Consider the following 16,168-nt stretch of genomic DNA (forward strand, 5'->3'; position numbering starts at 1 on the left):
CTGGTAGGATTTGTTCTTCTGGAAAGTTTAGGTAATTGTTAACCACGATTGAATTAATGACAATGCTTTGTTCTTTAGATAAATGTTTACCTATTTTTATCGCGCTCATCGTTTCATCGCTCATATCTATCGAACACATTTCAAGAAAAACGTTGGTAATTGATTTCTCATGCTCAGATTGGTCTAACGCTAATATGGAATTTTCAGAAATTTTGGAATCGGACAAAACGGAATCTGGACCCACCTCCAACGAGGAGCCCTGTATTGAACTATGCAACAGACCCAAAGTTTGAAGCCTCTGGACAACATCCGGTTTTGTATTCTTTATATCTTTATTTAAGTTCATAATATAGGCTTTGTTATAAATTTTACGTAACTGCGCAAGAATGATTTTGAATTCAGATAATAGATCCCTCCCAACTATCATAGACAACGACATGTAATTTTTAGGCAAAATAATGAAAGTATGAGTACGGATTTCATTACGAAATCGTATTTGTAATTCAATGTTTCCAAGTGTTTGAAGGTTACTATTCCCTATTCCACGAAATCCGCTCGGTATGGGAGTATGTAGTTTTGTTTTTGGAATTATATCTTCATTGACGAAGCTTTTAGCACTACCGGAATCAAAAAAGACATGTTATGTTAAACCATGAGCTCCAAACTTTAGTTTTCTTTAAAGCGACACTTACCTCCTGATAGGCATCGAGCTGCAGAACGTTTCCATTATTCGCGTCATCTACATTCGGTGTCTCATTTTCGTTGCTCTGAACTGCGGCTGCTGTTGGTTGTCGTCTAACTACGTCGGGACAGTTACGGATGACGTGAGATGTACTGCCGCATCGGAAGCAGGAACCCAAGGCTCGACGAGGTTTAGTACATTGTGATGAATGGTGTCCAAAATCTGAGCAGTTGTAACAACGAGGTGTTTCTGTTGGCGCCTGTCTCGGGGCCACTAATCTCGGAACATTTGAGTAGTGGGCAGAAGGAATGCGGCGTTCTATATTTTTGCGCATCAATAAATGTGTTTCACAACGCTTAATGTTGTCGATCAGATCGTATATGTTGCTGTTGTCCTTTGTGACGAGACTATCGTAGAGAGGATCACGGGATAGTCCTCTAATGGCGTAAGTGATAATAGCATCGTCACTCACATTGCCTGACTTCCCCAACGCGTTAACCCGATACACGTAACTTGTATATGATTCGGCGGACTTTTTGTAAGCTGCGGCTAGTTGGCTGTGAATCACAGCGTCATTGCAGCGATCGGGAAACGCCTTTTTAATTTCAACAGCAAATTCGTCGAAAGTTTTAATCGTATGACGAAATCCATTATACCACTCATTGGCCGCGCCGGTTAAGCGGCTACCTGCATACAAAAGCGTCGTTCGATCTTGCCACTCGTACAGTTCGCTATTATAGCGGATTGTGTCAATCCATCGGTTGATACCGAGACCATCCGAAAATTCTGGTATCAGATGTTTAAGCTCGTCAGGGTGTACCAATCTGCCGCTTTCCACTTTCACTTGTCGCTGTTCCATTTCCTTGATTTTCTCGCGTAGTGCAAATAGTTCCCATCGATGAGAATCGTTTTCAGCCAAGCTGCCATCTTTGGGAGGAACGATTTTCTCTTTCACCGAAATGGCGGCTGGTTCCTCGTGTTTTCTATTGTTCGTCACTACGGCGTCATCAATACGTGGGTTCTGGGAACTGGAGCTGTTTGACGATCGTTCCTCAGTTTTCATCCCCGGTTCACATTGTTGGTACAAGTTGCGAAGATGTTGAATAGTTGCCGAGGGGGGCACTTCGATACCAGCAGCTTCCAAGGCACATAATAACTCATCTTTTGTAGGCATTTTGTTGCGTAAAATGACTTCGTATCCCACTTCTGAGTTGTAAAGTTGCGGAATTTTTCGGAACGGAAAAGACGAAGAATCGGAAGGTGTGCGCTGTTCTGATTCTCGAGCACGAATGCCGTTTTATTCTGACGTTTACGCCTACGATGCTTAAATGTTAACGTATACCGCGACCAAGGTGTTTATGTTTTTTGAGGTGTATTCACATACAATTTTCGGTTTCTACATTATTATGTGCATTTTAGTGTGTCTATTGATTTTATCGAAAAAACGTAATATATTAACAAAAGATTTGATGATTTGTTTATGCACGAAATTTAAAATCATGCTAGCATGAGTTCTAATCTCAAGTAAATTGTCCATGCGGCTCGTAGATAATGAGGAATTAAGGTAAAAATTGAAAAAAATAATGATTTCTTAATTTTTATCATCAAAAATGTCGAAAACACAAAGAATTCTAGAATAAATTCACAGAATAACACAAAATAACACACTTTAATGTATGTTTCAATGTTAAATAAGAACTTTTTCTTCTTCTTTGGCTCAACAACCGATGTCGGTCAAGGCCTGCCTCTACCCACTTGTGGGCTTGGCTTTCAGCGACTAATTGATTCCCCACATAGCAGGATAGTCAGTCCTACGTATGGCGGCGCGGTCTATTTGGGGCTTGAACTCATGACGGGCATGTTGTTAAGTCGTACGAGTTGACGACTGTACTACGAGACCTGAGAAATAAGAACTCCCAAAGTTCAAAATATATTTTTAAAGAATGTTTATTCGAAAAAATGGGGTAGATACATTATATGAACAAATTTAATTAATGTAAACAAAGTTTGAATCCTGGGGACCTTACGTCAAGTGACGAATTGTCAAAATGCACTAGAGTCCACCACCTGATATTTTTAAATCCACCTTGGTGCACCTCCATATGATTATATGGGTTTGTTCGAGTCGGTTGTCGTGTTCGAGTGGTGCCAGAGCGCAGCCTAAGGCGGCGCTCTGGGACCAATCGAACGAGACAAACAAACACGACTCTGTTCGATAGGTGCTCTGTCAGCTGTTCGATGTCTTATAGACCTGTCATGATGCACTGCAATACGCCTTTCTTTTCGTCTCGAAAATGAAGCATTTTCATAGTTTAAATGAATATCCACCTACAGGGGGAAGATTCAACTCATAATTTACTAGTTATTCACATCTATAATAACATAGAAATCATTCAAATTTAATATTGAAAAATGTAAACAAACGTCCATGCCAAAACACATACAGTGCATACACATGGATTATGTACACACAATAGTTTAATACGTTTCAATCCTTTATATTTGATGTTATAATTGATTTCTAAAGTTTATCAATAATTATTGATAGCTATTTTAAATATTTTGCACGCAATTTTAAGAAGAAAAAGAGACAAACTACGTAAACAAACTTAAAAATGTCCCGAATTGAATTCTATCTACTGTAGCTGTGAAGCGTTTGACAGCCAAGGTACTCACAGCACAGGTGGGTATCGAACATCACAGACAGAATCAACTGACATGTTCGACTCGACGTTTTTCTTGTTTGTTTGTTTGTGTCTGACAGTGCACCTCCATATGATTATATGGGTTTGTTCGTGTCGGATGTCGTGTTCGATTGCTGCTAGAGCGCCGCCTAACGCGCATGATCGGTTTGAGGGAACGGTCAGAACTTCGCCGCATGCGATTTTGCCGCAAGCTTTTGTATGTGTGCAAAGTGACCAGAAATACCAATGTCTAGGGAAAGTGTAGAGTTTGAAGGAAAAAATCTCATTTTTTAAATCATTGAACTATAACACTCAGCCAAACAATCAAAACAATCAAATTAATCAAACTGCTGCGGCCCTAAGCGGTCGCGTGGAGCCCCGAGAAAAAGAACTGGGGAAAAAAATAGCATCTAGTCCTTCTTTGGCTTAGAATTCCTAGTAAAATTTTCAGAGCGACACTTCAAAAAGAACTTCATTTGTGTGACCGCTGAACCAAATCTAATCCATCTCCTAGATAAAGGATGCATATTCTCGTGTGATGGAACTTTCATTTTGCGCATTAGCGCAACCAAACCCCCCCACCCCCCGTTGAACACTTCTTTCGCTTTCACTTCTTTTAACTCAGTTAAGTTTCGAGTTTTAATCTACCGAAAACTACCGATGAAATTTTGATGCGCCTACCAAAACCGCCAAAATAATCTGGCCACACTGTTTGACAGTGGGGAGAATTCACAGACAGAAAAAAATAATTTATTTTTTCATAAATAGGCTGTTTTGCTCCGTATTCCCTTTGTTTGATCTCTTTCATATGAATTTTGATTGTTTATTTTCTCTTTTTGTTTGTGTGCTATATCGTTGCTTCATGTGGCCACCGCTTACCCGGCGCTCAAGCACCAATCGAACACGACATCGAACATGAAAAATGTATGGGATTTGACATGTTTGTCTTGTTTGTTTGTTTGTGGCTGACAGTGCACCTCCAAGGTGGATTAAAAATATCAGGTGGTGGATTAGGGCCTTTATCGATGTATGCCTTAAAGCGCACTTAAGATTAATCTTAACTCATTAACGTAATTTTTTTGACAATTTACACAATAATACTATTATCATGATGTCGTGTAGATGTGCGGAAGAGGATTGATGTTAACAATTTGCCGCTGGAGATGAGTGCTTGTCGTCTTTCCGGGTTTATTCAGTGGCATGTTGGTGCCGTCAGCGAGCGGCCGTCGATGAAATCGATACACCTGAGGGAATATAAAACATTTGCTTTAGAGGGAAGATAAAACAACAGATCTAGATGTAGCGATAGTGCATCTAGAAGGAACTCACTCGTGGGGTTTTTCTCCTGCCAGAAAATTTGACCGCAATCCGTAGTGCGGTCGGTTCGGTCCTGTTGCTGCTGCAGCTATTGTGGGGCAGCGGATAATACAGATCCCAAGGGTTGAATTCCTGCCCCGAACATTGTGAACGAGCGCGCTCGACACCGTCTGACGGCGCAATCGGGGCACCCGGTGCCGGCTGGGTCTCTAGCGTGTTGTGCTGGTAGAGCCCGACTCGTCGCCGTACAGCTTCCGGAGGATGTTCTTAAATGGTTCCTCGTAAGCCCACGTTCCAGGATAGAGGAAAATTGGCTGCAAAAAAAGGAAAAAACACCATGATTAGCATCCTAGTCGCTAGCGTCACCAAACAATCTTCTTTTTTCTTTCGTGGTCCGCTTACATACCGAACATACCGAATCATATACAATGCATCGTACAGTGGCAAACACCTGCGGCAGGCCCATATCATTTCTGCATTATATCTGCAAGTTAAAAGAGGGCATAGTCTATTAAAAAAGTGTTTCTTTATCATGATAATCGCTGGATAACACTTACCCGCTGTCTTGTGCTGTGTTGTCCACCACACAACTTTTCTATGCCGGTACATGCACGTACCGCTTCCGACGGAGCCAGCACGCATTGGGGAGGACTTCAACTACTTACTTTTGCTAAAATGGCACTTACTTACGTAAAATTAAGAACATAATTATTAAAAAACTTACCGCACTTGATCATCCAACAACACTGTTTACGTTTTTTTACACACACAACCTAACTTCTACAGTGACAGCAGCCGCATAGCACCAACACAACGAAAGGTGTCAGGCAAGACGTCAGACGATCTTAGGCGAGGGGTAGGAAGGAGACCAGTGGTGAGGGACGTGAAAGCTCAGCTCGACAGAATCGCTATAGGAGGAAGCGAGGCAACTAGACTAGACTAGAGAAATTAGAGCGAGAGGTACCTCACCAACCCTCGCATTGTTTGCCGGGTTTTCATAGTTTAAATGAATATCCACCTACAGGGGGAAGATTCAACTCATAATTTACTAGTTATTCACATCTATAATAACATAGAAATCATTCAAATTTAATATTGAAAAATGTAAACAAACGTCCATGCCAAAACACATACAGTGCATACACATGGATTATGTACACACAATAGTTTAATACGTTTCAATCCTTTATATTTGATGTTATAATTGATTTCTAAAGTTTATCAATAATTATTGATAGCTATTTTAAATATTTTGCACGCAATTTTAAGAAGAAAAAGAGACAAACTACGTAAACAAACTTAAAAATGTCCCGAATTGAATTCTATCTACTGTAGCTGTGAAGCGTTTGACAGCCAAGGTACTCACAGCACAGGTGGGTATCGAACATCACAGACAGAATCAACTGACATGTTCGACTCGACGTTTTTCTTGTTTGTTTGTTTGTGTCTGACAGTGCACCTCCATATGATTATATGGGTTTGTTTGTGTCGGATGTCGTGTTCGATTGCTGCTAGAGCGCCGCCTAAAGCTGGCAAAGCTGGCCCTACACGCTGCATTCATGTATGCGGCTACAAATGACAGCTACAAATTTCCATTGTTCTCGATCTGTCAGCTCGTCGCCGCTCGTAACCCGATGTATGCGGGTTACCGTATTAATACACGATGCGCAATCTCAGATTGCGCATATATTCGTTTTATCAAAACATAAGTCATTTCGCGTAGCCAACCCTGAGCTATAAACGTCATTTCCATACATTTTCAGATTGCGCCAAGATTGCGCATAAATTTTCAAGATTATATGACCGAGATATATAAATATTTTTTGACAGATAAATATATCAAACCGATCCGTTTGACAGATAAATATATGCGCAATCTGAGATTGCGCATCGTCTATTGCTACGGTTACGAGCGGCGACAAGTGACGTATCTTCCACCTGCTATGTTTACATTACTGTTTCAAGTGTTGAAGGGAGGGATGATCATCGAATTCAATTTTTAAATTTGAGTGAAATAAAATTTAAAATTACGTGCTTATTTAAGTTACTGATAAAATAAATACAAATTACTAAAAATATTTTATGTAATGTTTTATTTGAGGGCAATAATAATATTGAGAATAAAATGAGGCTTTAATAAACGTATACGAAAAAAAAGTTGGATACATTATGTGGGGATTTGTTGGTATTGAGTTTGGAGATTCCTTGGAAGTTTTCAGGCGGACAATTTCGAATAGCAGTCAACCACGCCAACACTTAACAATGGAAGGAGCTAAAACCGCCCAAAAATCGAATAAAAATGTAAGTTACACCTTTTCTCATAGAATGACACACTAAATTATTGGTTGTTTTATTATTTTAGCCTATTCAAGATGAGGAAAAAGTCATAGAATTGATCAATTTTGTGAAAACTTATCCGTGCATCTGGTTAGATACTGATCGCCAGTAGAAAAATAACGAAATAAGGCATCAAGCCTGGCAACAGATAGCATCCGTGCTGGAGGAGGATCCACAGTGCGTTCATGCTAAATGGAGGAATTTAATGAATTCCTACCGGCGGACAAAAAAGGAGATCGCTTTGAGTCAGACATTTATTACTTCATATTTGTTAAGATCGTTTCTATTGTATAAATATTCAGGTTCCAGCGAGCTATTGAAGGAGGTTTGGTATGCCTACGAGCATATGTCGTTTCTACATGAAACGACAGCTCCACGTCGTACAATCAATACTGTAAGTAGACAGTGTTTATGTATCGTTTTGTGGAGGAGTAAATTAATATAGCGTTTCTGTTCTCATGTCAGGCAAATCTTGAAGGAACTTCTCGGGAACCTGTTGTTATCTCGACCGCTCCTGCAACCGCCGCTTCATGCAGTTCAACTGCCTCAACAACAGCCACGACAACTGCCACAACATCCTCCACTGGCTCCTCTAGTGGCATGCTAGAGGTCGCACAGCGTCCAAAGGACGCAAAAGAAAATTTAGTGAAACGACTCGATCAAGTCAGATTAGCGAATGCTTGACAGCCATTCAAAGCATTGCTAATACTGCTACTGCTGCTGCACCTTGCACTAAAGCCAGGGCTCTGGGCAACTTTGTAGAGGCACAAGTTGCCACCTTCGAAGATAAACATCCAGAGTTCTGTGCTAAACTGATCAGGTCCATAACGACGGTCATGAATGATCAAATTGATCAATTTTATGTGGACCAACATGCCTCCTCGATGCATGATCATGCATATCTGTAGGATTAAAATTTAAGTGTTAACATAGTTTAAGTGTTTGTTGGAATTTAAGAATTTTATGAATAAGTGAATTATGTATTGTTAAGATAGTTTAAGTGTTTTTGGAATTAATGAATTTTATGAATTACTGAATTGAGCATTGTAATTATTTTCCATGAACTGTGAAAATCCGAAATTTCTGTTTTTACTGTCCAGGAGTAACGGTCCAAAAAGGCCGTATTGCTTAAGATAATTCCTGTTTATAAAAAAACTTATTCGTATCGTTCATAGTAATAATGACATTTATTTTGTATGTACGCCTACGCCTTACATTTCATGTTTGCATCGGTTTAGCATAACGATAGGAACTTTATTAGTTTCAGTTATTCTTCCTTGGTTTTTCAGATTGTATGCACACATTGAGTTAATTGCCATGTAAAGAATTCTACTATTCTTTAAAAAATAATATTAGTATATAGTTCACCACAGTTAGCTTTTAACTTGCGAGGCTTGTCTCAAGTAAACGGTGCCTTTATTTATAAAGAATGCTACAAATCACAAATAAATGATTTTTATTTCCACGAAAGGAAAATATAAAACGTGTTAGGAAAAATAGGAAACATTCATAAAGATTTCGCAATGCACACAAAAATCAAATACAAATTTGCTTTCGCTTAATACCATAATTCTAATTAGTACGTGGTGGTTTATATGCTTCCGAAAATTACACAACTCTGCGCGGTTGCGGTAAATCAAATGGTAATGGATCATTAAACTTTAAATGTCGTGCTAAGTGTAATCGCATGTTTTGCAACACTCTAGACGGCCTCAACGGAACGTGTCGAAGAGGTAACATTGTAGTAGGGTCAACGTTAGACTCTTGAGAGGAAGAGGATCTAGATGCCGTATTTTTTGTGGGTGCAAGAAGAGTTGTATTATAATTCCAAAGCAAGTGCCGACGTCTAAAGTTGTGTAGATGAATTGTTGCCAGAACGATTTTTTCAGCTACTTGTGGTTCTAATTCCATTGGTTTTGCTAAAACTCGCCAGACCTTTACATCAATGCCAAAACCGTTTTCTACCGTTCGACGAGCTCGCGAATGTCTGTAGTTAAAGTGGCGTTCTATTGAGTTTGCGGTATGCATTCCAGCAAAAGGCCGGAGACAATATTCTTTCAATGCAAACGCTTGATCACCCAAAAAAAAAAAAAATAGGGAACCTCGATCTCGTAAGGAACTTGTAAAATTTCAGGAGAGGGTATATTTAGCTCCCGGCGCTCCAGTTTCTGGTATATAGCACTGTTTGCTAACACTCCACCATCAGAAATTCGACCCTGGCAACCGACGTCAGCAAATATAAAATTTGAATTAGCATCCACTATGCCTAGCAAAACAATGCTGAAAGTGCTTTTATAGTTGAAAAACTGGCTCCCGCTATTAGCTGGTTGTTTTAAGGTGACATGTTCTCCATCAATGGCACCAATTACATGAGGAAAATTCCATTTTTCCTCGAATCCTTTGAAATCTTCAACCATTCTGTAGCAGTAGACGGCAACTGTAAAGAAAAGTTATTTGAAAAAATATTATTAAACAACGTTTTGTTCTTCTTCTTCTATTTGGCGTAACGTCCTACGCGGACATGCCGGCCTATATACAGGCTTTCGGGACTTAATTCATTACCACGTAGTCGGTCAATCCTAGCTTCGCGGGGACGGTCCGTTCTAGGTTGAACCCATGGCGGATATGTTATTGAGTCCTTCGAGTTGACGACTGTACCAGGACCGCCCCGTTATGTTATAATCATGACAATAACTCATACATATTCGCGGATATTATTGAATACGTTTGTAGCGGTGGCTTACGTCCCGACACTCATTTTCGTGACTTACTAGATAGTTGCTTTAAATTATTGCTATACCGCAACATTGGAAAAACGGGCACGAGAAATGTGTTGCCTTCCCTAGAATTTCTTGTGAACACCGTACATTCCCGCTACGAACAGATTCAATGATACTAGCCATTATCACTGTTATAAACTATGTATTAAAACGATTAAATCCCTCTGTTTGTATGACAACCTAAAACATTAGTGTTCAGTTCCTTTCTTTCATTTGTTTCGTACACAAAGAGGTACACGCGTTCTTATATAAACGACACATGAACTTATACAATAAAACTTAGACGTTATTCTAACATTTAAAATACAAAAACAAAACATTCCCGCCGTTCCCTTCGCGTGTGATTTCTGCTTTTGAAAGTTGTCAAATGCCGGCGTGTTCGCCGGTCAACCCCGTTGACCGCGCAAACGATGACCCGGATGGATTGCACAAACACATTGACCAATGACCGCTTACGCGTCAATGGTGAGTTACCAGTATTAAACCATCTCGTCCACGTTAGCCTACAACATTAATGCCCATGAAGGGATATGCGGTTATGTTAGCAATAATAGTAGAAACATCCAATCCAGACTGATAAAATTTTAAATGAAAGTTCCCCAGCACGTTGGAACGAACGGAAAATTAACTGTGCTATAAGACAAAGTTCGTTCCTATTTTTATGGTTAGTTAGTAAAAAAAGATTGTCCAGTGAACCTTACGTTTAACTGAGTTTTGTATTTTTAGTAACAAAACAATTGTAATCTCAATGTGCAATAGTTTTTATATTCAAAAACGTTTTGACATAAATTTATTTCCGTCAATATAATTTTTATACTATGAATTCAGTCATTTCTAGCATAATCCTACGCCAAAAAAATTAAATAATTAAGCTTTTTGCGTGTTCACAAGGTTTTAATGTCAGGGCTGTGTGGATTGATGGACAAACTATTCATAGACTTAACAATATAAAAAGCACTATTCATTCTTTAAAAAATATATAATACAGGGTTTGTTGGTAACTACGGCAACGCAAACAACAAGCTGTTGTGTAAAACGCAACATGGTTGCGGCAAATAGTTTAGTGCTCTATAAAAATCTGACACAGCCCACGCGCAGACTATATAGATTTAAGTATTAACACTCGTTTACCCCATTCTTTTCGACACATGTAAGCTAAGCTGATGTTTAACGTATAAGTGACAAGGGCCTGACGTACGCCTTCGGCTTTCTTTAAAGCTGCCCTTAAACGAAGGGCTCTGTATCGTTATCTTCGTTTCTCTTCGTTAACTCACCGACCTAGACGGATGCAGTGCGTGCTCGTGCTAAGTACACTACAAGTTAGCGTTGAATGATTTGCCAAAACGGCTTATAATGTGCCTGCCTTATAATATATATCTACATTTTACTTGGCCATGACATTCAAAATCGTCACCCCGAACTCATTCACACCAAACTTACAACACGCTCAGCCACCGCCACGTGCGCAGCCACACTGCAGTAACAGTCAGCAATAATCGACCGAACCAGCCAGCCGGCGACTAGCCAAGTTGTCAGCAATTAGTTCAGATCTGGTTTAGGACTCCATGAGTAAGGAATACTTTTTTTTGAAAAACTAGTTTTCTCGCTGGTGTCTTTAATTATTTTGTTCTTTCAATTAAAAACTGATTGAACTGATACAAACTGACTGTCTATTGTTTTGAATTACTGATGATGATTATGGATCGAAATAATAGTTAAAATAATAAATTCAGTAGGCGACAAATCATATATAAGCACATTTGGGATGTTGAAATAAGAAAATGCAATTATGTAGGTTTATTATATTGATACCAAGTAGACGTCCAGTTTACAAGCTGTAGAAAGAGGCAAACTTAAAGTAAACGCTAAATTACTGTGATATATCACTTTGTTTCAAAATGAACAGTCGCCTGTTCGTTGGCCTTAACAAGCATAGCAATCAGATTTATTTGATGTATTTGATAAATTGATCAGATATAATAAAAACGAATTAAAATAATGGGTGTTCTTGTGTGGCTTATTTAGAATTAGTTATTAATTTATTTAGCAAGCACTGACGCAATAAAAGGCCCATTTATTATTATTATTATTATTATTATTATTATTATTATTATTATTATTATTATTATTATTATTATTATTATTACCAAAAGAAATATTCTCAACCTGTGGTTGCGTTAGTGACATGACCTGAATAATTGTTTATTGCAACAATTTCATTTGTTAAATAGTATAACAGCAATTTTAGGCAATATATTAGTTTTAGAAAAATAGACTATAATAACACGAGCACCAGAAAACGAAACCAAACTTAAAATTACTATATATACAAACAGCTTAGATAAAGTGGTCATCTTATAAGTAAGAGGAGAGTATTAGTATGGAACTGTTATCATATTAAATCAGTGAAATAATACCTTAACGTATTCCTTCAATTCATTTATTATGTGTGTACAAACATCACGCACAATAAGGGATACCGAACTGCTAGAAACCTAAAACAAATGGTAATATTATTATCATTTTATATCGTTCAAATATTGCATAAAACTTACCCTAAACAAAAAAAGCAAGAGATTCATATGAGTCTCCCGAAGCTAAAAAGCGAAGCACGATGCATAATCGTTGCTTCGGGCAGATCGAAGGTAGCATCGTTGTATCTTGTCGCTCAATTTTTGGACCAATCCGATTTAAAAGATAGTAAAATTCTTCGCGATTCACACGTAGAAAACTTTCTAGCCGGTTGTTTGGTCCTTCGCCATCTATCGCCCTAAACAGCCGGGTCCAAACGCTTTCCCTCTCCAGAAATAGATCGGTCATCCAGCAGCGCCGTGCATTTTCCTCTTGCTGCAGTTCTTCGTCTTCCTCTTCTATGAGTATCAACATGAGAGTAGCCACTTCAGCCGCTAAAGTTGGAAGAAGTTGATTTATTTCCATTTTTCCACTGTAAAAAAAAAGAAACTTTGTGTATCACGGCAAAAACACAACCGGAGTGATCTCCGCATAATATAAACACAACCAACTATGTTTGACAACCACAATATGACAGCTGAACATACACGGATTGAAAAGCTCCCAAACGATAGCTACATCGTGTAGCTACATTTGACAAATAGAACAAAAGAAAATGTGTAGCTGTCATTTGTAGTTGCATACATGAATGCAGCGTGTAGGGCCAGCTTTAGGCGGCGCTCTAGCAGCAATCGAACACGACATCCGACACGAACAAACCCATATAATTATATGGAGGTGCACTGTCAGACACAAACAAACAAACAAGAAAAACGTCGAGTCGAACATGTCAGTTGATTCTGTCTGTGATGTTCGATACCCACCTGTGCTGTGAGTACCTTGGCTGTCAAACGCTTCACAGCTACAGTAGATAGAATTCAATTCGGGACATTTTTAAGTTTGTTTACGTAGTTAGTCTCTTTTTCTTCTTAAAATTGCGTGCAAAATATTTAAAATAGCTATCAATAATTATTGTTAAACTTTTCAATCAATTATAACATCAAATATAAAGGATTGAAACGTATTAAACTATTGTGTGTACATAATCCATGTGTATGCACTGTATGTGTTTTGGCATGGACGTTTGTTTACATTTTTCAATATTAAATTTGAATGATTTCTATGTTATTATAGATGTGAATAACTAGTAAATTATGAGTTGAATCTTCCCCCCTGTAGGTGGATATTCATTTAAACTATGAAAATGCTTCATTTTCGAGACGAAAAGAAAGGCAAACACGACAACCGACTCGAACAAACCCATATAATCATATGGAGGTGCACCAAGGTGGATTTAAAAATATCAGGTGGTGGACTCTAGTGCATTTTGACAATTCGTCACTTGACGTAAGGTCCCCAGGATTCAAACTTTGTTTACATTAATTAAATTTGTTCATATAATTTATCTACCCCATTTTTTCGAATAAACATTCTTTAAAAATATATTTTGAACTTTGGGAGTTCTTATTTCTCAGGTCTCGTAGTACAGTCGTCAACTCGTACGACTTAACAACATGCCCGTCATGAGTTCAAGCCCCAAATAGACCGCGCCGCCATACGTAGGACTGACTATCCTGCTATGTGGGGAATCAATTAGTCGCTGAAAGCCAAGCCCACAAGTGGGTAGAGGCAGGCCTTGACCGACATCGGTTGTTGAGCCAAAGAAGAAGAAGAGTTCTTATTTAACATTGAAACATACATTAAAGTGTGTTATTTTGTGTTATTCTGTGAATTTATTCTAGAATTCTTTGTGTTTTCGACATTTTTGATGATAAAAATTAAGAAATAATTATTTTTTTTCAATTTTTACCTTAATTCCTCATTATCTACGAGCCGCATGGACAATTTACTTGAGATTAGAACTCATGCTAGCATGATTTTAAATTTCGTGCATAAACAAATCATCAAATCTTTTGTTAATATATTACGTTTTTTCGATAAAATCAATAGACACACTAAAATGCACATAATAACAAAGAAATCTGTTATATTTGCTAAGCTTTGTGTGCGGAAACCAATGGTCAACGGTTCTAAAATGACGTAAAGTCCCTCAACTATGGCGACCCCCAAAGGCCCTAATCCACCACCTGATATTTTTAATCCACCTTGGAGGTGCACTGTCAGCCACAAACAAACAAACAAGACAAACATGTCAAATCCCATACATTTTTCATGTTCGATGTCGTGTTCGATTGGTGCTTGAGCGCCGGGTAAGCGGTGGCCACATGAAGCAACGATATAGCACACAAACAAAAAGAGAAAATAAACAATCAAAATTCACATGAAAGAGATCAAACAAAGGGAATACGGAGCAAAACAGCCTATTTATGAAAAAATAAATTATTTTTTTCTGTCTGTGAATTCTCCCCACTGTCAAACAGTGTGGCCAGATTATTTTGGCGGTTTTGGTAGGCGCATCAAAATTTCATCGGTAGTTTTCGGTAGATTAAAACTCGAAACTTAACTGAGTTAAAAGAAGTGAAAGCGAAAGAAGTGTTCAACGGGGGTGGGGGGGTTTGGTTGCGCTAATGCGCAAAATGAAAGTTCCATCTCACGAGAATATGCATCCTTTATCTAGGAGATGGATTAGATTTGGTGCAGCGGTCACACAAATGAAGTTCTTTTTGAAGTGTCGCTCTGAAAATTTTACTAGGAATTCTAAGCCAAAGAAGGACTAGATGCTAATTTTTTTTCCCCAGTTCTTTTTCTCGGGGCTCCACGCGACCGCGTAGGGCCGCAGCATTTTGATTAATTTGATTGTTTTGATTGTTTGGCTGAGTGTTATAGTTCAATGATTAAAAAAAATGAGATTTTTTCCTTCAAACTCTACACTTTCCCTAGACATTGGTATTTCTGGTCACTTTGCCCACATGTTAACCGTCCAAATAGACATAGAGCGGCAACGCCGCGCGCGACGAAAAATAGCTCAAAATTTCACTCGGTGTAGATCAAAGTAGCTCATTTGACTCAGTCAACCAACTTGTTTTTTATTTGAAAACAGACAAAAATAGGTTAAAATGTGTTCAAATCTATTTTTTGCGTTTGGCATTAATGTGTCTTTTGAAAAAACTAGATAATTCGATTATTTAGGATGAAGCAAATTGTCGCGCGCGACGAGTAGCTCTGTTTGCAAAATTGAGCTACTTTTTTCGCGCGCGAAGTCGTCGCGCGCGACTTTGTCACTGTATGTCTATTTGGACGGTAAGGCGGCCACCGTCGTAAAACCGTCGCAAAACGTCAAAACCGACGTCACAAGTACTTAAAAACGTCGTCGCCAGCGAGGGAAAATCGCAACGATTTGGAGGCGCTTGGGACGGTCTTTTTTTGACGTTTTGCCACGGTTTTTGACCTTTCGAGCGAGCTTTTGCCCTGCGGGCCAGAGTGGCCAGACTATGTTTTCAGATTTCCGCAGGAGCACTGTTGAGACTGCACTGACGCGACAATTTAAATTTGATCAATTATTTTAACGATAATTTTTTTAAAACTTTAACCACTGGCAGCGAGATTCAATTTCAAATTTAAATGATTTTCTTTGACGAGCAATTCTCGGAATCCACACAACTGACATTTTCTACTTATTATGAACATTAAATTTTAACGGATGAAATTTTGAATACCCAACGCATGTTACATTTTTCAAGTGCCAGGTTTCAAACGTGCATCAGCGCGATGAGTAACAAATGAGCATAGCATAGCAAAAGACTGAAAAATCAAATTTCTGTGATTTCGGTAGGATAAATGGAAAATCGGTAGTTTTAGGGCGGTCATCTGTGAATCGGTAGGCATATAAAAAATCGGTAGGAATACAGCTATATCGGTTCAGATATTCTGGTCACTCTGCTGTCAAAAGCAAATTG

The 16,168-nt window shown here is 38.6% G+C and overlaps 1 protein-coding gene and 1 long non-coding RNA gene across 3 annotated transcripts; both read right to left on the minus strand.

The window, feature by feature from the left end:
- Positions 1–497: 497 nt before the first annotated feature.
- On the minus strand, positions 498–1,027 carry LOC120908275 (protein lin-28 homolog A-like). Its single transcript, XM_040319190.1, has 2 exons — positions 693–1,027; positions 498–617 (listed from the first exon to the last, which is right to left on the minus strand). Exons 1-2 carry the CDS (start codon positions 1,014–1,016, stop codon positions 612–614), a joined length of 330 nt encoding a protein of 109 aa, XP_040175124.1. The 5' UTR covers positions 1,017–1,027; the 3' UTR covers positions 498–611.
- Positions 1,028–4,399: 3,372 nt separating this feature from the next.
- LOC120908277 lies at positions 4,400–5,691 on the minus strand. Of its 2 annotated transcripts, none has more exons than XR_005741113.1 (4): positions 5,241–5,691; positions 5,099–5,167; positions 4,696–4,997; positions 4,400–4,610 (listed from the first exon to the last, which is right to left on the minus strand). It is a non-coding gene; the product is annotated as an uncharacterized LOC120908277 (long non-coding RNA). The 2 variants fall into 2 exon arrangements; XR_005741112.1 differs by having other exon boundaries at positions 5,090–5,167.
- Positions 5,692–16,168: the final 10,477 nt, after the last annotated feature.

The sequence above is a fragment of the Anopheles arabiensis genome, unplaced genomic scaffold (assembly GCF_016920715.1).
Source record: "Anopheles arabiensis isolate DONGOLA unplaced genomic scaffold, AaraD3 Autosomal_pericentromeric_contig0004, whole genome shotgun sequence".
Lineage (NCBI taxonomy): Eukaryota > Metazoa > Arthropoda > Insecta > Diptera > Culicidae > Anopheles > Anopheles arabiensis.